The sequence below is a fragment of the Homalodisca vitripennis genome, chromosome 5 (assembly GCF_021130785.1).
Source record: "Homalodisca vitripennis isolate AUS2020 chromosome 5, UT_GWSS_2.1, whole genome shotgun sequence".
NCBI lineage: Eukaryota > Metazoa > Arthropoda > Insecta > Hemiptera > Cicadellidae > Homalodisca > Homalodisca vitripennis.
In genome coordinates this window covers 162874583-162898963 of record NC_060211.1, presented here as the reverse complement: position 1 = coordinate 162898963, position 24381 = coordinate 162874583, and the positions used below count along the sequence as shown (strand labels likewise).

Genomic DNA, 24381 nt, shown 5'->3' with positions numbered 1-24381 from the left:
TTTAAGTATTGTCCTCTCAGATCGGGTGGCCAGTAACAGTTGGCCACATTCGTTTCTATAGCAGGTCGGGAACTGAATGTCAGATAATGTCCCGTCAGATCGGCACGGCCAACTCTGATGGCCATAGCTGCCTGTTCACCAGCCCGGCGGCCATATTACACTCCTGCGTCACACCAGATCGGAACGTAATTTGTGGTGTCTAATGACATTGTGTATGCACTTTGTTTTTTTAAATTTTAAACAGACTGTTTTGATTAAAAATACAATGTTTCAATTTGTTTTGATTATTTAAAATACGTATAATTGCAGGATTTAGTTTTCATTTTTATATTATTAAGTATAATATATTTAAATTGTCCTATTGAAAAAATTGAAAAAGTTCTGGAATGAAAAATCAGTTTTTCAAAACACATGTTTCAATACAAATAATTATTAAAAAATCATACAAATTACGTTTTTTTATACATATACTTACCAATGAAATGTTTTCAGTTAACTGCAATTAATGAACTATGATCATAACCTATTTAATTACTATTATTTACATACATACCTAATGAGCGTCAAACTAGCATCCTCAATTTACCACAAAACCTGTTTTTCTTATATATAATAAAATAGTTATTAAGTGTGGTTTTAGATTGAAATAATAACAAGTTAATTTGTAATAACACGATTTAATTAAGTTTAACACTAGACATATTTGGATTACAATCTTATTGAAAATTGTTTTAAATTATAACATGTGAAAGTTATAACAAATTAAACACACTGAAATTAATGGTTTTCATGATTTGAGTCTTTGGTCTGTATGTACATGAATTATTCTTTGAAATTTTTTTTAGTGTGATACTTCTCAAAGCATTCACCAGGGCAAATCCCTGGGTTTGCAGTACAAGTTTTGCAGAAGTATATGGTGCGTTTGCGGACTCCTCCTACTCCTCGATCACTACAAACAATACAGTCTCTTGCTTTCTTGTTTTGAAGTGGATATATCAGGTGCAGTTTATTGTCCAGTCGCTGGTTCATCGACAAGATCAGACGGCTCCTAGCGCCATTTTATTTACATTTCTGACCTCTCCCACCAGTTGTTTTACAAGGTTTTTCCAGAACTTTCTTTGTAACACTTTTTGATTTGGTGGCTTGTTACTATTAAATAAGATCATAGAATTTACAATGCGCCGTTTCTAAACTAGCCAAAAAAAAATTTTTCTCCACCATTTAATACTTTTACGGATGAATGGGTATGAAGAAATATAGTGATCCATTAAATCCACACCCCCCATCCATTCGTTGTACTTGCACACAACGGTAGGTTTTTGTACAGTTTCTTGTCGTCCACCTTTTTTTATCCTGCTAACTTCCTGCGTTGAATTATCATAATAAGGTTGTTAGCATAGTTACTTCGGTTTGTATCTTTCCACAGTACGAGCGAATATTTGTCATCTTTCCTGAATGCCCTAATTTCCCCCTTCTTCAGTTTTACTGGCTTGACAACTCTTTTTTTAGTGGATCTTTTCCCTTTTCTGATAGGTTGCACTTGGGGAGGGCAATCCTCTCCTATTTCGCTGGAATAGTCCCAGTTAGGTGAACTTTTTTATCATGCAATGCCGATGCCAAATCTAAGCTGGTATACAGGCGATCGGTGAAAACATGTAGGCCTTCTACTGTACCATAATCTTCTTCAAATTTTTCAACTAAATGCAACACCACCTCTAGTGGTAACTCCTACGTCTTGCCTGTTCATGTTATCAGTTGTTGGTTTGCCTAGATATGGCTCAAGAGCACAAATATATCCAGTTACTGAATCAGACAATACCCATATCCTTATTCCCCATTTATTTGGCTTAGTCCTTATTATACATTTTGAAACAAACTTCTCCCTTTGAAAGCGACCGTACTTTCGTCGGACACTGACGTTTTCTTGAGGCACGAAGTATTGCCTATACATTTTGTCTAGGTACATGACTACTCTTCGCACTTTCCCAGACCTTGTCAAAGAATCCTCCAACAGGGCCACTTGGAGGGGGACTCACATTTGTAGACTCCAAAATATTTGGTGGAATCTATCCCTTGAAAAAATATCTTTAAAAATGGGTTGGTAGTCGGTGTGTAATCGGCAGAAAAGTAGTCCTCAATTTCTGGTTTAGGATTAAGGCCCCATATTGATTAACACTCCTAAGAATGCTTTCATTTCAGAGAGTGTTATATCTCTCCAGGACCACCAGATGGACTTTTTAGGTAAAGGAGTATTCTTTTGAATATTCAATTTGGCATAACCTATTTGTTTCATTCACGATTTCGTTGATTAAACTGTCTGTGAAGAACAACTGAAAAAATTCTAATTCTGTTACCGGTATTGGACCACGAGGTGGCTTAAAGCCACTTCCGTTCACATAAATATAATTACTTAGTTTTAGATCATTGTCTCTCCACTCTCTCCATCCATCGCGCCGTCTGAATCGGTTGTCATGTCCAGTTACGTCTCCTGCAAACTTGGCTCTCCTCCTCTTCCCCATCTCCTTCTATCTGGTCTCCTCTCGCCCCTTCAATTGTGATATCCCCTTCTTGGGGGTTCGGGGTTTGGGTTTTCCCCGTCCCGGGGGTTTGGGTTCCCAAACCCCCGCAAAAGGGGAAATTTTGCTTAAAAAGGGGGCCCCTTTTTTTTGTTTTTTCCAAAAAAACCCCTTGCCCTCCGGCCCCGGGGTCTGCCCGAGTTGGCCGTAGGTGGGGGGGGAAATTTTTTCCCCTTTGGCCCCGGGTTTTGGCCCCGTTGAAGGAAAAAAAGGGCCCCCTTGAAAAAACCCCCCGGGCCCCCCGGGGGAAAAAAGGGGTTTGGCCCCTGGGTTGGCCCCAAAACCCCCGGGAAAAATTAAAAATCTTTGCGGGCGGGGGGAAAATTGGGGGGTTTTTCCCTGGGGGGGGTTTTTCCCCCCCAAAGGGGTTTTGGGTTTTTATTTTTCCCAAACTTTGCTTTTTGGGAAATTTCCCCCTTTCTTTACCCCTTTAAAATTTTCCGTTTTTCCCCCCATTCTTTTTTTTGGGGAACCCCCCAAAAAATTTTCCTTTAAATTTGCTTCTTTTGTTGGGGTCTTTCCCCCGGGCCCCGGGGGGGCTTCTCGGGGGTTCCCCTGAGGGGGCCCTTCCTGCTCCCCCTTTTTTTTTTTTTTTTGGGGGGGGGGGGGGGGGGGGGGGGGGGGGGGCCCCCCCTTGGGTTTGTGGGGGGGGGAAGCCCCCCCCCGGGGGTTTTCCCCCTTTGTTTTCTCCCCCCGTCCCCCGGCCGGGGGGGCCCCGGTGGGGGCCCCCCTTATTTCTCCCAAATTTCCCCCTTAAACTCTCTTTCCCCCAACCCCTTTTGGGTTTCCCAGCCAATTCTCTGAAAGGTTCCCCGGGGGTCTTTTTTTTGGGGGGGAAAGGGGGTTTCCCCCTCCGGGGGGGCCCTTATTTTCCCCTTTTCCGCCCCTTTTTTTACGGGGGGCGTCCCTGGGGGCCCCGGGAATGGCGGCCTGCCTTGCCTCTTTTCCCCGGGTTTTCCCCCCAAATCAGCCCGCGGCCCCCTTCAAAATTTATTTCCCCTCTAATTTTTCTTAATTTTTTTTTCAATTTTTCCAAAAAGTTTTTTTCTTTGAAAAACAAAAAACCCTTTTTTTTTTTTGGGGTTTTTTTAAAAAAATTTTTTTTCATTTTTTTAAAAATTTAAAATTTAAAAAAAATTGGGGTTTTCCCCTTAAATTTTAAAAAATTTAAAAAAACTTTGTTTCTTTAAAAATTTTTAAGGGGAAAAAAAATTTTTTAAAATTTTTTAAAAAAAAAAAAAAAAAGGGAATAAAAAACGGGGTTTTCAAAAAAAAATTTTTTCTTTGGGGGAAAATTTGTTTTAATTTTCAAAAAACAGCTTTTTTTTTTTAAAATTTTGAAAAAAAAAAATTTTAACCCCTTTTTTTCCTTTGGGTTTTGGGAAGGTTTAACCCCCAAAAAAAAATTTTTTAAAAAGAAAAAATTGTTTTTGGGTGTTTTTAAAGGAAAATTTAAAAAATTTAGTAGGGGTAAAAGGGGAATTTTTGGACCCTTTTTTTCCCCTTTTCCCGGGGTTTTTGGCTTTTTCAACCCTTTTAAAAAATTTATTTTTTTTTTGGGCCAAAATAAAACAAAATTTTTTTAAGGCGGGAAAGGGGGCCAGGGGGTTTCCCCTTGTAGGGAGGCCCTTTTAAAACCCCCAATTTTTTTTGGGGGGACACCCAAAACAAAGGGGAAAAATTTTTTTAAAAGGGGTTTTTTAAATTTTCGAAAGTCTACAAAAAGGGCTTTTTGTTCCTTTTTCCCCCGGTTTGAAAAGGGGGAAATCCCCGTTGGGGAATAAAAAGTGGACCCCAAAAATTTTTAAAAAATATTTTTTCCCCCAAATAAATTTTAAAAAAAAAATTTTTAAAAATTTTTTTCAAAAATTTTTTTTTTTGGGGAAAAATTTTTTAAATTTTAAATTTTTTAAAAAAAAAAAAAAAATTTTTAAATTTTCTTTTAAAAAGGTTTTTAATTTCTTTTTTGGGTTTAAAAAAAAAAAAGGAACCCCAAAAGTTTTTAAGCGGGGAAGCAGAAATTTGTGGCAAACTGGGCCCCCCCTTTTGGGGGGAAAAACGCGCCCCCAAGGTTATTGGGGCCCAAAAATCTTTTTAGGGTGTGGGCCCAGGGGGGGCTTGCCCGGGGGGACCAAAAAAGGGGTTTTTTAAATTTAAACAAAAAAAAACCTTTTTTCAAAAAAAATTTTTAATACCCCGGGGGATTAAAGTTTTTTTAAAAAAATTTTGGGTTTTATTTTTTTTTAAACCCCTTTTTCCCCAAAAAGCTGAAAATTTTTTTCTAAAAAAGGGGGTTTTTTCGTTCAAAACCCAAAATTTTTTAAAAATTTCCCCCTTTTTTTCCCCCCCGGGTTTTAAAATTTAAAAAACCGGTTTTAAAATTTAAATTTTGAAATTTTTTTTTTTTTTTTTTGGGAAAAGTGAAAAAATTTTTTTTTTACTGCAAAAAAAAACCCCGGAAATTTTTAAAAAAATTTTTAAAAAACTTATATTTTGGGAAAAACCAAAGAAATTAAAAATTTGTTGTTTTTTGAATTAATTCTAAAAGGAGGGGGCCCCAAAAAAAACCCTTGCTTTTAAAACCCAAAATAGGGGGTTTTTGCCCCCAAACCCCTTTAAAATTATTTTCTAAATAGGTACCAGGAAAAAAATACGGGGGGTTAGGGCTAAAAGTAACATAAATTTTCCCCAAAAAAAAAAGTAAAAAAAATTTAAAACACAAAAATTTTATATACATCTGAAAATTTAACTTTTTTTTTATTTTTTCCCCCCGGGGGGGTTTTCCCAACAAATTCAAGTACTGTCATATGTTTTGGGGAAATTTTTTGGGGAAAAACCCCCTTTTGGGGGGAAAAATCTACCCCCAAATTTTTTTGGGGGGGGAACCTTTTTCCACTGTGTTTTTTTCTCTTTTAATTTTTTTTTCAAAATTTTTTAAAATGCAAAAAATTGCTTTTATGATTTGAGAACAGGTGAAAGTTAAATATACCCTTTTTTTTAAAAATTATTTACACCCAAAAAAAAAATTTTTTTTGGGGAAAAAAATTTTTTTTAAAAAACATGCTGTTTTATTTTTAAATTTTGTTCTACTGAAATCACTCAAAAAAATTTCTTGGGGCCCCCACAGAAAAATTTTTTTTCTTTAGGTTAATTTAATGTCTTTAAAATTTTGGGGGTTTTTTTTTTTCTCCATTAAGTTTTTGGGCTTGAGTAAAAGGGGGCCCCTTTTTGAAGTAATACAATTATTTGTTTTTTTTCCCAAAAATTTTTCCCCAAAAAGATAGTGCTTAGGCTTTTTTAAAAAACTGAAAAAAATTTTTTTTTTAAAACTTTAATTTGGGGGCTTGGGTTTTAAAAAAAATGATGAAAATTTTTTTTAAAAAAGGACACGGAACTCAAATGCTTCCCTTTTCCCCCCTCTCCCCCCAAAAACCAATTTTTGGCTTTTATTCCTGCCTTGACTCTTTTTTTGGAAAATTTTTAAAAAGATTTAAGGACCCACACTCAAGGGCAAGCTTTTGCCTTTTTAGTTGGGGTTTTTTCCCAAAAAGGCAGGTTTGTATATTTATATATTTTCTTGTGCTTATTTTTTTTATAACATTAATAATATTTGAAATGTTTTTGGGATTTTAATACTTTTTAATACAAGACTGTTTTGGTAATAACCCAGATTGGTATTGGATTTACAACATTTTACAGTCAGGAAGCCATGCCCTTTTCATAAAAGTTAATTACTTGTTCCTTATTTTTATTTATTTATTTAATTGTTGTTTTTTAGTTTTTTGGCAGTATGTTTTAGTATTTTTCTGTCATTTCCAAAAAAATTACTGTTTGGTAAATGCAAACATTTGATGCAACCAATTTCAAAAAAAACCATATTTGGGGTTTTGAGAATTTGGGGAAAATTGTACACAGTGAAAAATCACACATTTAAATGTTGTAAACTGTATCTTTATTCCAGCCCAGCCGGCCAGTCAAAATAAGCCTTCCCCCAAATTGAAATTATTATACCGTTTGTGTACTATTTAATGTCTTTTAGAAAGCCGCATTACAATTATCATTCAGCCCTTTAAGTATCCAATGAAAAAAAACTGTTCTTTTTGTCACTGGAAACAATAAGAATTCGTACAGAGCCAAAATCAAGTGATAACAAAAAACAGTATAACTTCATAACATGTAGAGCAAAAATAATGTAAATTGTCATAGTAAGATGAATATTGGAGACCTTTATATGTAATTTTTTTTTAAATTGAGAAACATTTAGTTCACAAAGGATTATTGCACTTTTTCATGTAATAAAGTTTCATTTTCCCCAAAATTAGATTGTTTCCTGGTGATCCTCGGACAAGAGTACATCATCAGGCCTCTGGAACCTCAGCCCGCAACTCACTTGGCAAAGAGGTTCAAGATCAAGACTCGGCGCAGGAAAGGGGCTCAGTGAAAATGTATCCATTAACAAAGTTCTTCGTGACCCTATGTTGTTGGAGGGTTGCCAGGCAAGACGTGATGCTCAATACCCGCTGTAATATGTTGGTGTGCACCAGTCATTGTAAATAAAATTTTAAAATTAAGTAAATTTTTTTATTAAAGATTTGAAAAAGTTTTTATTACACCTTTGAACAACCATCTTTTAGATTTTGAAAAAGAAAGCAAGCTTTAAATACAGCTTGTGACAAATCAAGAGTCCAAAACAGTCCTGAAGCCAATAATGCGACTTTTTTAGAAAAGTGAAACCTCAGAACAAGCTCAGTGCGAGGTAAGTCCAGCTCAGGTCATTTTCACGATATGTAAAAACTTGCCAGAATTGTTTTTGAAAAAAATATAATTTTTTAAAATAGTAGGGGTGTTAGTGGAATGCAAACATATACCTTAATTAAGAAGGGCCATTCAAAACAAGTACCTTGGATTACTGACTTCTAGTAGCAATTTTGAAATGCTTCCCCCCACTAACCACACACCTTTCAAGAATATAAATGGGGCATTTTCAAACATCCAGCCTACAGCCCCGGCCCGGCTCCGAGTGATTATCATCTCTTCATGCACCTAAGTAGGGTTAACTTTCAGTGTTTCGATGACAAACTCAAAGATGCGATCACTGGCTGGCTAAAACCGCAGGCGGCAGAATTTTTCTAAGAATTTCTAAGTTCATCAAAAGATGATAAATCTTTATAGTAATTTTGTAGAAAACAGAGGAAATATGTACTTTTTAAATGTATACAGTAAAATATATTTATCTGATTAGGTAATTTTTTAAAAACCAAACCTTGGTTACTTTTGAAATAGCTTGTCGTAAATTCTCCATACATATTTAACAAGCATGGTCTTTCTTCTTGATTTACACCAAAATCTCGATTAACTGAAAGGTAATTAACAAATTTCACAATTAGCCTAATTTTATTTTTTGAACAACCAAAGTTATTTTTCATATTTCACATACATATAATTAATTACAATATTTACAAAACTATAAAACTTTATAATCGAAATATAAAGAAAAAGTGTTAAGTTCACGATCTACCCCCCCTGCTGTGATCTGCAATATTTTCTCTAATAAAACAACTTTTACAACAAAGTATGGCATGTTAAGGATAATAGTGTTTGCTAACTAAGAAGTAAGGGTGAATGGACTTCTTATTAATTAGTAGGGAGGTGAGTAAACAAAACAACAATAGAAAACAAAAATGCTGTTTTCATTGTTTATCTTGCCATAGAGTCAGCACAAGTTTTCTTTTATGAGAAATGACATGTAGGTAAAGAATATAAATATATGTATATGATAAAGGGGGATGTAAAAAGTTTGTCCATCTATCTGTCTACAAGACATTTCGAAAATTAAATGAGCTATTGATTTTTTGTAGTTGTGTGAGCAAACTCCTCTATTTAAAGTGGCGTACTACAACTTTGCACCTTCTTTTAGACTAAGAAAAAATTAATCAGCCATATTTATTTACAAATCAATTGTTTCAATAAATTACCTCATACACTTAGAACTAAAAATGTTTGCAGATGACTTATAAATAAGGCATTTTATTCTCTTGACGAATTTATTTTCTACAAATTTTAACCTAGTTTATGCCATTTTCTAAGCAGTTGTTAATCGATTTATAGGTAGGTTATTTAAATTTTGTTATTATTTATACCGTTGTTTTTATTTGTTCATTCTATTGTGTTCTTAATTTATGCTGTTATATTTTTTTTATTCATATTGTTACCTTTTTAAACTCTAACTGGTTTATGAAAATAAAATAATTGTGTTTAAAAGTAATGATAATTAAAACCCCTTTTGGGTGATACGCAACAATATATCGTTGTGAGGGGAATTTACCGAAAAGTGATACACAACGATATATCGTTGTTTATGTTTCGGGCAAAAAAATTTGGTGGGGGGGGGGGGGGGTGGGGGGGGGGGGGGGTGGGGGGGGGGGGGGGTGGGGGGGGGGGGGGGTGGGGGGGGGGGGGGGTGGGGGGGGGGGGGGGTATTTTCGTACGCTCAAACTCCTAACTTTGCCAACACTTTCGCATTGGGAAGGGTTGCTATTGTTACTAGCATTGCCGATACCATTAATGCAAAACCAAAGTCAGTTTCAATCGCACATTCAACAGTAATCTACCTGTGAGTGAAAGGGCTCAAAGAAGCCATTATAAATATTTCCTATACTTCATACAACGTTTATATACATTCTTACAATAACTGCAACATAAATTGTATGGTTGGATTTATTTTGGTCCAGATGATTTTTTAAGTTTTGGTGAATTAGGGGGAGCGCGGGGTCAAATGTAACACGGGGCAAATGTAACAGTGTGTACTGTGCTGCCATCTGGCGACGAATAGATTTACTAGTCACGCCTAGTTGTCCATCCGTAGCTCTAGTGTCGCCCCACGTGTTATGGCTGTCAGCGGGTTATTGTTTACTGGATTGTTTTGAAGTTTTGTGAAAAATACCAGGTAAGTAAAATCATGTTATTATTGTTTTTTGTTTTCTAGTACAATTAGTATGTAGTATATGATAATCACAATAAGTTTGCTGCTCTCTACGTTTCTTCCGCTATCCTTTACTGTATTTAGGAGAACGATTAGTCAAATAGGTTAGGTTCAGGGCTCGGTCAAAGCGAAACGTGCACCTGTGGGGCAAATGTAACAGCTCGTTGCGGGTCAATTGTAACAGTGTTACAATTGACCCGCACTTTGTTTTCAATTCTTTTTCCTCTTTTAAATTATATAATACGCTTATTTTCTAAATTTTAAAGCTGAAACACTAAGAATTTTTATTCTTTTTGTTTCAGAATGGTGCGAAATCGTGTCAGACGGACAGATCGGGGCCCATCGCAAGATACAATTGAAGCCTCTGCTAAGTTAGTTACGGAGCAGAAGTTTTCTGTTAGGGCTGCTGCAAAGGCTCACAATATTTGCCATGTAACACTAAAGCGATTCTTAGACAAAAAAAAGAACAATGTCAATGCTATTATGGGGTACAAGCCTCATAACAAAGTGTTTACTGTAGAAATGGAGACAGAATTGGCCTCCTATATAAAATCTTGTGCCGACATCTTTTATGGCCTAACTCCAAAAGAAGTTAAACAACTAGCATTTCAGTACGCTCAAAGGAACAGTTGCAAAATGCCGGAAAAATGGGTGGACACACAAATGGCAGGACGTGACTGGTTCACATCTTTCCTTAAAAGGAATCCAACTTTGGCGATAAGGTCTCCCGAATCAACATCTTTGTCACGAGCAATGAATTTTAATCGGGAAAATGTAAATATGTTTTTTGACAATCTGTCCAAAGTAATGGTAGATTACAAGTTCGAGCCTCAAGATATATATAACCTAGACGAAACAGGTATTAATACTGCTCCTAGCCCTGGCAAGATAGTCGCTAAAAGGGGAAGCAAAAACAGGTTGAGTGGAATCAACTCTCATGAAAGGGGAAACGCTAATCACTTAGGTGCATAGCTGTAAAAACGCCATAGGCACTAGTATTCCTCGATGTTTATTTTTCCTAGGAAGAATTATCACTCCTATTTTATAAACTAATGGTCCAGCTGGTCTGCATTGGAAGCAGCCAATGGCTCTGGATGGATGCCATCAAGAAGAATTCCATCCAATATTTCTTGAACACTTCATTAAGTTTGCGCCCCCAACCATGGCGGGGAAGGTTTTGTTAATCGCTGATAAACCACGCTTCCTCACTATTCAAATGCTTACATTGATTTTTGTAGAGAAACAATGGCAATGTTCTTCTGTCTTTTCCTCCACATACCTCACACAAGCTCCAGCCATTGGATTGGGACTGTGTTCGGCCCATTCAAAAAATTTTTTAATGACGCGTGCGGACGGGACTGGAGGAAAAATAATCCTGGTGAACCGCTTAACATCTATAATATACCAGGGTTAGTAGTGCTAAAGCCTTGCCGTTTGCAGTTACCCCAAAACAATGTCAAAAGTGGGTTCAAATGCACCGGACATTTACCCTTTTGACAGACTAGTGTTCTCAGGATGAAGATACTATCTCCCGGCAAGCGTCACTATCCAGCCTCAGCCTGACAGTTTCAATCCCGCTGGAGCCGGTCCAACGCAACCCAATTGAAGACATCCTGCAGCCTGCAACTTCCACCAACGCTACAGAATGCCTAGCACAAACGCCCAAGTTGAAGAGACAACGAAATGCCAAATTGATGAGATACGCCATATTTTTAATGGTGCTAAAAACTATTAGGTCGCCACAACCTTCATACATCTTCTGCTTCTATAGTTTCGCCAGATAACATCCGACCACTTCCACATGCCCAAGCCTCAGATGACAAAAGCAAAACAGGAGAACAAAAAAGATGCTCTATATGGACCAGCCACTCCTGTTAAACAGAAGTTGGAACATGAAAACTATATGAAGAAAAAAATTACAGTTTACAAAAAAAGAAAAACTTTTTAAAAAAGCTTTTTCAAGAAAAAGAACACGGACAAAAAGAAAACACAAAAAACCACAAAGGTCAACAAGACAAAAACTTCAGGATCTTGTTGTGTCGACGATTGAGGGGCCTGTTTTTGTCTTATTTTGCCTTGGAACTTGATTCAAAAAGTCAAAAACCAAATGAACAGTGGCATACAGTGTATGACTTGTACGAAGTGGGCAAATGAGATTTGCACCAAAGGAGATTTGTTCTTATATATGCCACAAACTGTGAATTTGGAGTAGTGTATAAATTTTTCTTTTGTTATTAGTAATAAAACACTATAAGGATGAACCATATTAGTAATAAATAATAATGGGTAAAATAAATATATTTTTAGTTTCCAAGGCTTTTTTAAATTCTCTTGCCAATTGTACATAGTTCGTCTTCATATTTAAAGAGTTGTAACATTCGCCCCCCATTTCGCGTTACATTTGCCCCACACTTGGGGTAAGTCTGATTGTAACAATATTGCATATATTTTAATAATTTTTATAAATCAGGGTTTACAAGTTATAATTGTCCCCTACTTTAAAAATATGTGTAGCGTTAAATCGGACATTTACTGTACCTGCACACAAAATTTCAATAATTTCCGCCTAAAAATGGCGCCTATAAAAATTATTAAATGAAAACTGTTACAATTGACCCCGCTCTCCTGTATTTCGCTGTAAAGCAATCAACCTGTTTCTTTGCTCCAAAGAAACAGTTATACAATAATGCGGATGAATAATATTGGCTATATTAGCATTTGGTTGTGTTAGCTACAATAAGATGTAAAACACATCCAAAGCTGTAAATTGAGAATGATAAAAAACTGAGCACTTCGAACATCCCTTCTACGGAGTGAAAATCTCAGGTAGGAAATACTTGAAAGTTAACAATCACAGTAACGTGGCGCAGCCTTGCTGCACACCTCAAAACTAACTGCGATTATGGTCCCGGACCTAAGCATACCTCATCCGCAAGAATGACTTATCTCCTGTGTATGTAATACAGTATCAAAAGGATAACTTTGGCAATACATGTGGGAATTCCGTCAATCCTACAGGATGCGCTAATCCATGATGGTAGGACACATTACAGTTACAACATCTCGCCATCTATATTAGGGAACTGAAACTGTAGAAGAACGTTTTCCAAAACTTGTCAACATACTTCGAACATGATAGCTTTTAAGTAAATCTCAATATGTCTAATATTTTACCAACAGTATCGGTTCAGTTCAACTTTTTTTCACTCTTGTTAAATTGTATTTATTCGATTTTAGCACTTAGTTGTAAAATTTTTCATGCAATGAATTCAAAATCTACAGTTTGTTGTCATTTTTTTTCCATTTATACTAAAGAGATGTACCTGTTTATTTTGTAAAAAAGTAAAATTTTGCATATCAGCGGCAGTTTGTGGGTTTTTCCATTAATGCAACTTACTCCAAATCGATACTCTAAAGTAAAAAGCTTTATTATTACTTATTAACAAAACCTACAATACGCCGGAACTGTGAGGAAGAGGCATTGATTTTACATGGACATCCAGTATCAGTTTGGGTATCGAAATAAGTAAGTTTTTAAATAACCAACCGTTTTAAACAGCGATTGTGTATCCATGCACGACTAATACTCAACCTTTGGAAAGATTTCATAGTTCTCTAGTAGTTAGGATAAAAAACAAGCTAATAGAACAGCGGACTGATGATATCAAAAAAAATACTTCACTTAAGCCAAGTCTCCAATTAACCCCGGTCCACGTTAACATTTCATTTAAGGAAACGTGATCTGAACAATTACTGTACATACTCCGTTAATTACAAGCCGATGGCGGGCAGCCGCAGGATGGTTACTGCAGGAGACAGGTTCTGCTTCTGTAGTGTGATCTTTTGCTGACAGGACCTGATTTAATCCTTATCTGTAAGTATTTCAGTTAAAATCTTTAGTGCTCTGAAATATTACAAAATAAATGTATTGTTTTCATTAACGATAATTTTATACTAGTCCGTAATAGAGTGGTACTACAGTTTCAATTATTGTTCCTAAGTATAAAAAAACAAAAAAAATAACAATTTAAGCTTTTTGAATAATTGTTTGTAATAAATTAAGTTGCTTTGACATTCATGTTTTGGCAAAGAATTTGCATGATATACCGTTGGTATATTAACTTCTTTCAGAATTGGGAATTTCTATCATGGATAGGATTGGTTAAGCAGAATAAACTGTCTAATTGTCCTCCATCCTCCTGCTAAAGACAATAGATAGATAAATGAGCTAGAACTAAAAAAAACCTTAAACAACCAAAAGTAACAGGTTACAATATACCACACACCAGTCAATCCAAGGTAGTCAGTTCTCATTGCCAGTCCAACTTTGAAGGGTCCCCTCAACATCCACCTTGAGGTTGAACAAACAGAATGTGCTGCGTGCTGGGTATTTAATGATAACTTATTTTTAGAGTTACATTTCAAAAATGTTTACGTTTTCAGATCTTGATCGTTAAAAGTATAATTGGTGTTTCGTTACAGTATCATATTTGCTTTAATAATTCTCACGAAAATTTGATTAAAGCACCTAGTAGTAATGGACATCTAAATTATCTAGTATTATACACTTTATAGTTCAAGAAAAAGAAATAAATCTGTAAAATTAAGTGATAATACAATAGTGTTGTATAGTTTCTCTAAAATATTTTAGTAATTTTTTTCAGTACGAAATACTATATTAAAAAAATATGTTTAATACTCTTAATACTTGAGTTGCAACATTTTATAGGGTTGTAGCAATGTTGCATAAAGGAGTGTGAACTAAAAAACGTTCTACCTTGTTTCCGAAAAAAGTCACGCTTGGTAATATTCTGGAATTAAGAGCCAAATTTCCCTATTTCTATGTTGATCCTGTGTTACATAAAACATTTTTCTTGGACAACTAACACTGGTAAATTGGTAAATCTTAATAACAAAGTATCCAGTTTTTTAACGTTGAAGTTAAGTATAATGGCCATAACAAGGAAAGATTTTTAAGATAAACTATGTCATTTTATACCTGGCGTATTTAATATTGTTTTGGTTATTCTTTTCTCGACGTAAATAATTATGATAGCCATTTGGGATTAATTCATAGAATTATGATGCCAGTGGTCCCAGAATTATTTTTACCAGGCATGAGTTTAGGCGTCATGCAAAGAATGTTAACCTAATCCACCTTGCTTTGGTAATTGAATCGGTTATAATAGCAATTTTATTAACCCTCTGTGGTAAACATTTAAAACTCACATATACACATAATAGTAGGTTCTAGCTTTAGTACGTTCTCTCCTACTCATAATAAAAGAATATGTAGGCAAATCAAACTATGGGCGAATTCAAACGATGAGGCCAAACCGAGGGAAATCCTTCCACAATAAGCTTGGCAGCACGCACACATCTACAACTCCCAGTAAATTATGCGGTAAGGTAAGGCCAATGTCAATATCCGAGTTTTACGATACGTGGGGCTGAGAGAGTTTTATAAACGAAATGGTGTATAAAAGGGATAATAGGATGTCGGATAATTGGCCACCGTTATATTACACAATGTAAATCACCAAAAGGGTATAGGACCAAAACATAGGACAGGAAGCGGCTGCCTTTACCCTTATCCCCTCTTGATATTCACCTTCCTGGTCCTATTTGGTTATCAGATGACTACGCCGTGCTGCCGAAGAAAGTGTTGACATCGATTTTCCTCGTTAGTATCCCACTTTCGCCCCCTTGGTGCTGGTGTCACGTGTTATATGTGTGCTTAACTTCTCGCACTCGGTGACTTGTGCTCGTGTGCCTACCATCCTGTGCAGTGACAACGCCTGGTGTGAACTCCAAGCAGCTCTGGTAAGATGTTTTTATTTTTAACATCTACTTTAAAATGCAAATTGTTAGGTTAGTTATTCCACCTAAGGAAGGGATCAGATTGCAGATCTCGAACTTAGCGTTAGAACATTTTAGTATATCGATGGCAAATATCCAAAAATAATATTATCCTCTCAAACTTTCCATAGTCAATAACTAATTTTAAACAAAGAGTAAAAGATTTAACTGGCAACTTGGAGGTTGAAATTAGATACAGTCAAATAGTTATATGTATATCGAGTCTGATCTACCTTCTCTCTCACCTTGAGAGCCATCTCATTATTTGTTTTACCGATGGTGTGATGGCAATTAAAATTGAATTGATTATTACAGATGAGAAATCTTCCTCTGAGATTAGTGGTCCACTAAATAATGCTTTGAATGCTACTTGTATTTGGATTATTTTAATATAATATTGTGTTTAACACTCAAGCCAAATAATTTAAATGCTTAAACATTTTACAAATTTACACTATAACTAAATTTGCAGGATCCCTCAAAATTTTCTGTATAAAATCTAACTTTTAATCAAACTGAGGCAGTACGTAACTATTATTCAAGTTAAATTCCATCTGCATCCTTATACATAGAAGGGCGTAGAAAGTTTAACTATGTGACCTATATCAATTAATTGGTTTTATCTATTACACAATTTTTGCATGATGCACATCAGACATTTTGAATAGTTTTATTATTAATCATCTACAAAGTTTGTTTTAATTTTAAAAGAAATACTAGCTTCACGGTTGACTTACGCGTGCAAAATAGCAAACAATTACTTCTTAAATAAACAGATGTTGTTAAATCCTACAAGTTAAGTTCACACTACTGTTTCCAGCTTCAATTTTTCTAAAACAAGTATCGGTCAAAACGCAAACATTACGCAATATGGGTTCATTTGCGGAACAAAGTTTTCGAATCATCCGGGAGTCAGTTTACCAACAGACCCGGCTGCAACTGCAACATTAATATCCCAACATTCATCATCCGCCTGAAAACTGGACTGCAAGAACGTGTTTCTTAGAAAGCACATTTTACATTTTAAAATGACTAAGTAAAGTTTCGTCGCTTAAACCCATTTTCCACATTTCATAGGTGGAGTTTTTTCCCATAACAATGAAAATAAGAATCCTGGTTGTATTTATCATTTAATTGAAGTGCCTTTGTAATAATTTATAACCAATTGAATAAATGCATACGTCAACAAGGGATATCTACTACAGTGGACTAAACGATTGAAAGGAATCTTCTGGCCGGTGAGCTAAGAGGTTTATGGCAACACCGCCATATTATGGGGTTTGCCATTCCCCAAATACGTAAGGTTTCAATATTTACATCAGGTTTTCACTCATCTGAGCGCGTTGTAAGATGAATGAAGAAACATGTGCCCATGAATCAAGGAAGGATGAGGGACATTTCCGTTTTAGGGAGAAGTGAAGAAGCAACGGATCAGGTGTTGCACATGTAGGTTTATAGCAAAAGCAGTTTTTCAAAAAAGATGGGCTATAAGACGTACTCGCTGAGATCAATAACTATGACTGGCCAATAGAAATCTGCCAATTTGCAATTGAAAAGTAATATCCCGTAAAATTGTATCTCCTTTAGTTGCTCTGGCTCTGCTGGCCCTCTAAAACATGAGCCTGCCCATAAATTGATAGACAATTTTTATTTAACATGATTTATATATGCCAATTTGTACTCTTACCAAAAGTCCATTATATACGTCTAAAGCAAATGTCATAGTCATTTGATATTTTTGAAGTGATATTTTACTGATTGAACAGTATCGATTTGCATTTAGATTTAATTTAACCCTTTACTTTCAAAGTTAGAGAAGATGAGAGAAAAAATGGGAAAAACGAAAGTGAATTAGCCCGATCAATCGCCTACAATACCCTCTAGAGGAGGTTAATTTTTTATTCATTAGGGGTGAATAGCTCCTCATTTGACACAATTCATAAAATACATAGTTTCGAGCGTGGCAAACATCCTGTACAAAATATACGTATTTTTTTATATAAATATTAACGATCGATAGACAATTTCTGATATATTAAACAGTTTCGACCCCATAAAAATCACTGTTTTTTTTTGGTTATTTTAGATGATTCCCCTTCAAAAGAATTAAATTATGCTAAACACTTAAGTATAATTTAACTTCAGATCTAATTGAAGCAGGTCTTTCAAAACCAAATTTATGCAATATTTTGTCCTAGACATGTGGTGGTCTTACCAGTTCAGGTATGTATAAATACACGACTGTTTTTGTTTTTATAAGTTTATAAAAATTTGGCTGCCCTAAATTTTCGATGACCTTGTATATTTTTCCATTATTAGTTAGCGAAAACCCCCGTCTGAAAACGTGGTAATTTATGTCTGAAATCCAGCTTTCAGAAAAACTTCCATAGTCTAATAATGTTATCCACAATTAGTTTATGTAACCAACATACAGCCAATTTTATAATTTAGTAAGATAATAACATACTATGACCAACAATTAAATATCTCAGCTTTCTTCCATATAACGACTCTTATGAGGCATCTAAACCACTGCAGTGTTATTTTAATTGTTCTCGTGGACCCACATTCTTCTATCGTATTTATTAAAGAAACTTGATTCTACATTCTAGTTTATATACAAATGAAGGGGGCTGAAATTGAACTTTATACCTCCTTTATAACGCATCAGCGTTTTCGTTGTAAGTTTATAAAACAACATTAGTACCACGACACAAAAACACTCAAATAAATAATACACATATTCGTCAACAACACAAGTTCGCTACAAGCGACGCAGTGGCCACTTGTTCGCGCATGCATGAACCGGAGGATTTAATAATGTACCCATTAGTCGTCATATAATGCGTAAAAAACATAACCGAGTGGACAGAGGGGGGGGGGGGGGGGGGGGGGGTGGGGGAACAATTTCATAGACATACTTTCGGGGGAAGGAATAGAAGCCTAATTGACCACAAAATTTTGACCGGGGGCTAAGAGAGGGAGAAGGGAGGGGGGGTGGGGTGTGAGGGGCGGGCGGGAGAAAACAAAACATAGTAATTAGCTATGACACCACATTTTTCTTAAAAACAAAGAAATGTCATCCTAAAAAGTAACTAACAAATGCACGTAACTCTGGGAGTTATGGCAATACATTTTAACCACAAAATTTATAAAAACATATATACAAAAACGTGGACACGCTGTGGTTTAATAGGAGTGTAAATAATATTCAAGGCGACTTAATAGTAAATAACTTAATGTAGAAGACCTGACGAAGGGTAATATAAACTGAAGTGAGGTTTACATAATATCAGTTTAGTGGATTAACCCCAAGTAACTAATTTAGATTCAAAACGGGTAGATCATCTCAAAACCAATTTTATGGGTCAACTTGATCAAGGAATAGGACTGCGTACTAACGACCAACGGTCTAAATTACGGAACACCTCGTACAGCGAGGACATCAACTTTTTTAATTTAGCGATCATACAATCAAAAACCTACAAATATTTCCAACAAAATGGCAAGAGTAAATTAGTTTAATGCTCTCCGAAAATAATTAAATTAATGCAGACAGAAGTAAAAAGTTTGACCCCTAAATCGTACTGAATTAATAAGATAAATGGATCAAGTTTAATTCACCGATTTTTGACACGGCTAATGCATACCTGCAGAATGATATGGTCCGGGTGAACAAAGTCCAATATCAACAAGTTTCTTTCCCACAGTAGTTTGCAAACGTTGAACCGTCCTACGACGCCGCGCTACCATATGGTCACTGCATCGTGACTGAATTGTGATTTATCAAATATGTGTATTATTCATTTAACGATGTTATATTGTCCTATCACTTATTTAAATATTTTAACTTTAAGGAAACATTAAATGCAGGATGTCACAGTGTTGACGAAACGCGTCGTAACGTCGCAATATTTAAGGGACGTCAAAAGTTAAACTTTTAATTCATTAGCATAATTATTGTAAAATATTTATATAAATGTGTATGTGAAAACAGCCAAAAATTCATAGAATAAGCATTTCCTTCTCATATATTGAGTAATGAATGTTGTGTCCGACTATTACCCGCAAGTATATTGTTTTCAATCACAACACAAAATTTCGTATAAGAAATATACAAAAATTACTACCACCTCAACGTTTTGACATACATTCCGAAATAATTTAGTGCACCAGTTAAAAGACAAAGTGCACTTTTTGGTGTTTAAGTGTAATAATAAAAGCAATACTATTTTATAGTATTGAACAAAATTACTGTTTTTGAGGGTACGAATACGCCCATAAATGACCATTAGCGAATCTTATTTTTACCAGTTTGGCAAAACATATATTCTGCCTGTCTCTTTGCCTACTAAACTGTCCAAAGGATATCTGAAAAACGAATTGAGTTATTGACTTGAAATAAATTTAATGCACTGAACTTTTGTATATATTACAGATAGGATTCATGTTGCTGTGGGCGCGTAGGCCCAATAGATGTCCCTCCTTGTATCCTTACTGAAGCCTGTCACGCAACATGTTGTTTAACGTATTTTTACCTTATATTTAAAGGAAGGTATTCCCAAATTATGTAATGATAAAATGCTGTCAACTCTTCTATATGTGTTAATAAAAAGGAAAAATTACTATCAAGAAAAAACATTGATATATAATTTGCATATTTTTAGTAAGTAATTTATTGTGTGAATAAGTTCTACTTACTTAGTATAATCAACTATGCTATAAGTCAGAATGCCTTCGCTTATAATATTTAAACAGCACCAGCAGTGGTCACACTGTTAGTTGGTAGACTCTGTTAGGCTGCGGTCGCTTTTTAACCCAACCTTTAGTTACTCGCAGACCACGAGTCTATTACATGTACAACGGACTTTCTGTGCTCGCTTGTTTCATCAAACTTTTGTTACATTATTGTGTAGTAAAATTCAACAGTTTTGTTATAATATTCAGTCTAATATATATATATAGATGGTCTTCCGATCATATGTTAGTTTGGTTATTTAAACACATATGTGAAAGAAAAGGCCAAATACAAAATAATTGAATCGTAAAAAGTGAGGGCTCTGTGGTGAAATGGTAGCACATTCACCCGGCAAGTGAGAGATCCGGGTTCGAGTCCCGGCGGAGCCAAGTACTTTTTGTGATTCAATGTTTATTGAAAAATTATATATATATATATATATATATATATATATATATATATATATATATAGATAACCCTATAAGTGAAGTTAATAATATTTTATATATATATATTAGATTCCTAATATAAGTTACTACGACTTATATTTTGGAATAAATAAACCAATATACGTGAAAACCAACGATTATTTGCAACTTTGCAAGAGACTCTAAATTTTCATATCAGTGGTATTTAACACAATATTTTGTAGCAACCGTTTTCTTTCTCCCCATCTAAAGTTACTACCCGCTGAGTAAACGTCTAGTTTTTCACTATTACGTACAGTAAACAATATTATGAGCCAATGAGTCTCATGTTAAAGTTAGCGGGTTTTCTTCAAGCAACGAAAGGACGTCTTATCAGACGTTTACTTCCATCAACGTCGAGGAAATCAGACCACAAAACGTTTACGATAGTTTTTCTACTAGCGAAGGATAACATATGCCCTATCAATATCTTACACTATCCATATATTGTTGTACTACCAAAGTAGTATTACGATAAAATATGACTCATATTGAAGAAATGAAAACTTTTATTTCAGCGCGCTATTTATGTGTAGTGGGGTTTAATCTTTAACGCGATTTTACACGTTTTCCCAGAATATTATTTACAAAAAATACTTAATGTGTTATTGTGCTACACTGTGTGTTTAGGGATTACATTGCCATCACAGTGTATTCAAACAAACATTCCTCCTATCAGCACATTCATTTCTTTGTTTGAAGGTTATTTTTTGACGATGGAAGGATTGTGAAGGAAACAGGATTTTCCGGACATTTGCAATTGTTCAGTGAAGCAAGAAATCAGTAACATTACGTTTCGAGATCTGCAATCTGATCTCTTCTTGAGGTAATAACTAACCTAATACATAATTACAAACGAGGTTAAAATAAACAAATCTTGTCAAAGCGTTGTGGCACGCCTAAGTCAGGAATCACAACCACCATGTTGTTTGTCAACTTCACTAATCTAAAACCATGAACGTTAATAAAAAAACTATACACAACCTTTAAAACTGAACTACGGAATACAGGTCACAATACGTCTGCATTCGTCTATTAACCACCTACGACTGAACCAGAGGGCACTAGCCAACGGCAATCGTCACGGGTAGACAAAATCAAGATGGCGGAAATAAAAAGGAAGGGGGACAGGAATGGGCCCTTTCGTTATTATTGGTTTCGAACGAGATGAACTTCTTAAAACCATATTGTGACTCCGCATTGGTTTATTTATAAATATCTGATTTCGTTTGATACTTTTGGCTTTCTTTTTAGTTCATTTTTTAGAATTGGCAACAAAAGCGGCCTAATCTCGACTCATGGTTGACTGATTGGTTGGTCTGCCAATTTAATATATGTTGCCTCAATTAATTTCCTTTTGAAGAAATGTGGTTCCCGATGTATTATGTTGGCTTCATCCCAATTCATTTTATTTCACCTAGTTCACCTATTTTCAGATTTATTTTAACCTAGTTTGTAATTATGTATTAGGTTTAGTTATTTACCTCAAGAAGAGATCAGATTGCAGATCTCGAAGCGTAGTGTTACTGATTTCTTATTTCACTGAACTATGGCAAATGTCCGGAAAATCCTGTTTCCTTCACAGCACATTCATGTTTTTCTAGTATTTTTAAAGGGTAGGCGAAGGACCGTATATAGTGAGTGATAAATAAATACCAATGTTCGCTACACAATAGCGATATCCCCAGACAGAGCATCTCAGTTACACACGTGCGACTCACAGGCACTCCACTGCTGCCACCTGGAGACATTGAATCGTTTCTGTCACTGCTCTCTATTACAGAGAGAATCATCTGGGACAGATGTTATTGATTATTGGATGTATTATTGGGGTTGATCTCCCTCATTGCTCGTTCTCTAGGGTTGCATGTAATTAATTAGCCTAATTTACTTTATCTTTCATTAATTAGCGGATTCTCTTGGGGAATATACGGTTTTGTGGCAATTACCGTGTAATATCCGAGCCTTCAATATTTAGATGAGATAAACTATACATCTTGGAATTACAAAATAATTGCTGTGTTTTAAATCGTATTTTTAATGTTGTATACTTTAGTTGTAGAGGCTAATCTCGTAGCCAATAGTGATAATAGGCATTAATTTCAAATTAGCTATTTTAAATTCTAGTAACAGAGTGTACCTATTCTTGTACTGTGTTCATTCAGATCTGTGAAAATACTTTTTGAGATGGAAAATGAATTATATCAAATACAAACTGTTTTAGAACTAACCTATAAACCCAAACCAATAGTCGTAAACGACTAATTTACTTCCTGGGTGAGATGCAAGAAAAATATCAAACTGAGAGACCTGAGTGAGAGTACCAAATACACAAACGTAAGCAAAAACGTGCAAATAAAATAATAAGTTCTATTTCAATATGGGGTTCGTCTTTGACAGTTTATACGTATAATGTGTTTAAAATACAACATTAAACAATTATTTAAATTAGTTAAACGTGCCATTTATTAAACAAATCAAAAGACGTTTTAAATTTAGTATTGCATCAATTTTGTTTCCAAAACTTTACTATTATAAATTACACCTTAAATTACTTAAATTACAAATTTTTTTCCATACCCAGGATATAACATAAACATATCCATGCCTTACAATGATTGTAAATATACTTATATTGCATTATTATCTTCAATTCAATTTCAAACAAATATTACCTTTATATAATTCGTGATTTATATTAACTTATTTCTCTATTCAATCACGATGTTTAGGTTTTTATGCTTTGTGTTTTGATTGTATTCAACATTTAGAATGAAGATAACAAATTACCTAAACAATATATGTTAAATAATAAATATGTTTACTAAAATATTTTAAGTGATCTATTGTATGTATCTTTTCTACGTTTAAAAGAATTAATATTTAATATGCTTTATAAATAAAATTAAAGAGATTATAAGTATGTATTCTCGTATGCAGTACTTTTAGTATTTCACCAGGAGAATATTCCGGAACGTGATGAATAATCAAGTAGAATAGGGAACCATTGTTAAAAATACCGGGTGTTATATTATGTCTGGGAAACACCAAAAATTTATTCCTTTAAATAATTTTAAATAATAAAATTGAAACCTCTTACAATCGTGATTAGAGATTGAGGCCATCTTACTTTTTGGAACAATTTTATTGTTTTGGTCATTCAATCACCAACGGGGGGGACGTCCCATGCCCGAAGGGTAATCGGTGAATATTCCTTAATGGAAGCCTATATCCTTGTGATACATAATTTTAAAGGTTAATAGGCTTACTGAATTGAATGCCCACAAACCCCGCATCTTCCCAAGGGAATTATTCCTACTCAAGAAAAATAGAGCATTTTTTAGTATTGAAAATTTTAACCTGATGTTCAACAAATGTAATTTTAAACATGGTTCTTCGCCACAAAAATGTGTTACACTAATTTTTTTAAGCATTTTTTAAATGTTCAATTAAAATAGAAAATAAACAATTTATTTTTAAGACTGGTTTACATTGAGTACAAATTTACCAGATTTTTATTATCAATCGAAATAAAACTTATGAGTTCAACTTTCTCTGATTACTTATGAATCTGTACTTGTGTGGTTTTATTTTTTTTTTCCAGTCCAGCAGGAAGGTTTTAAAGAGACAAAGGTCATCCTAGCACCCCTATAATCACAGACGAGAAACCATTATTGTGTTATTAATCATCTGGTCCTACAAGGTTTCAGTTTGTTTGAGCATGGAGCTTTCACCCCCATTAGATAAAAAAAAAAAAAA

At 34.8% G+C, this 24381-nt stretch overlaps 1 protein-coding gene across 1 annotated transcript in view; it reads left to right on the top strand.

Moving 5' to 3' along the window:
• The first annotated feature begins 86 nt into the window (after positions 1 to 86).
• Positions 87 to 24381, top strand: part of LOC124363693 (cytochrome P450 6k1-like) — a 44727-nt gene continuing 20432 nt past the window's right edge. Inside the window, exon 1 of the mRNA XM_046818955.1 lies at positions 87 to 185. Coding sequence (XP_046674911.1) covers positions 87 to 185 — 99 coding nt within the window. The remainder of the gene's footprint in view (positions 186 to 24381) is intronic.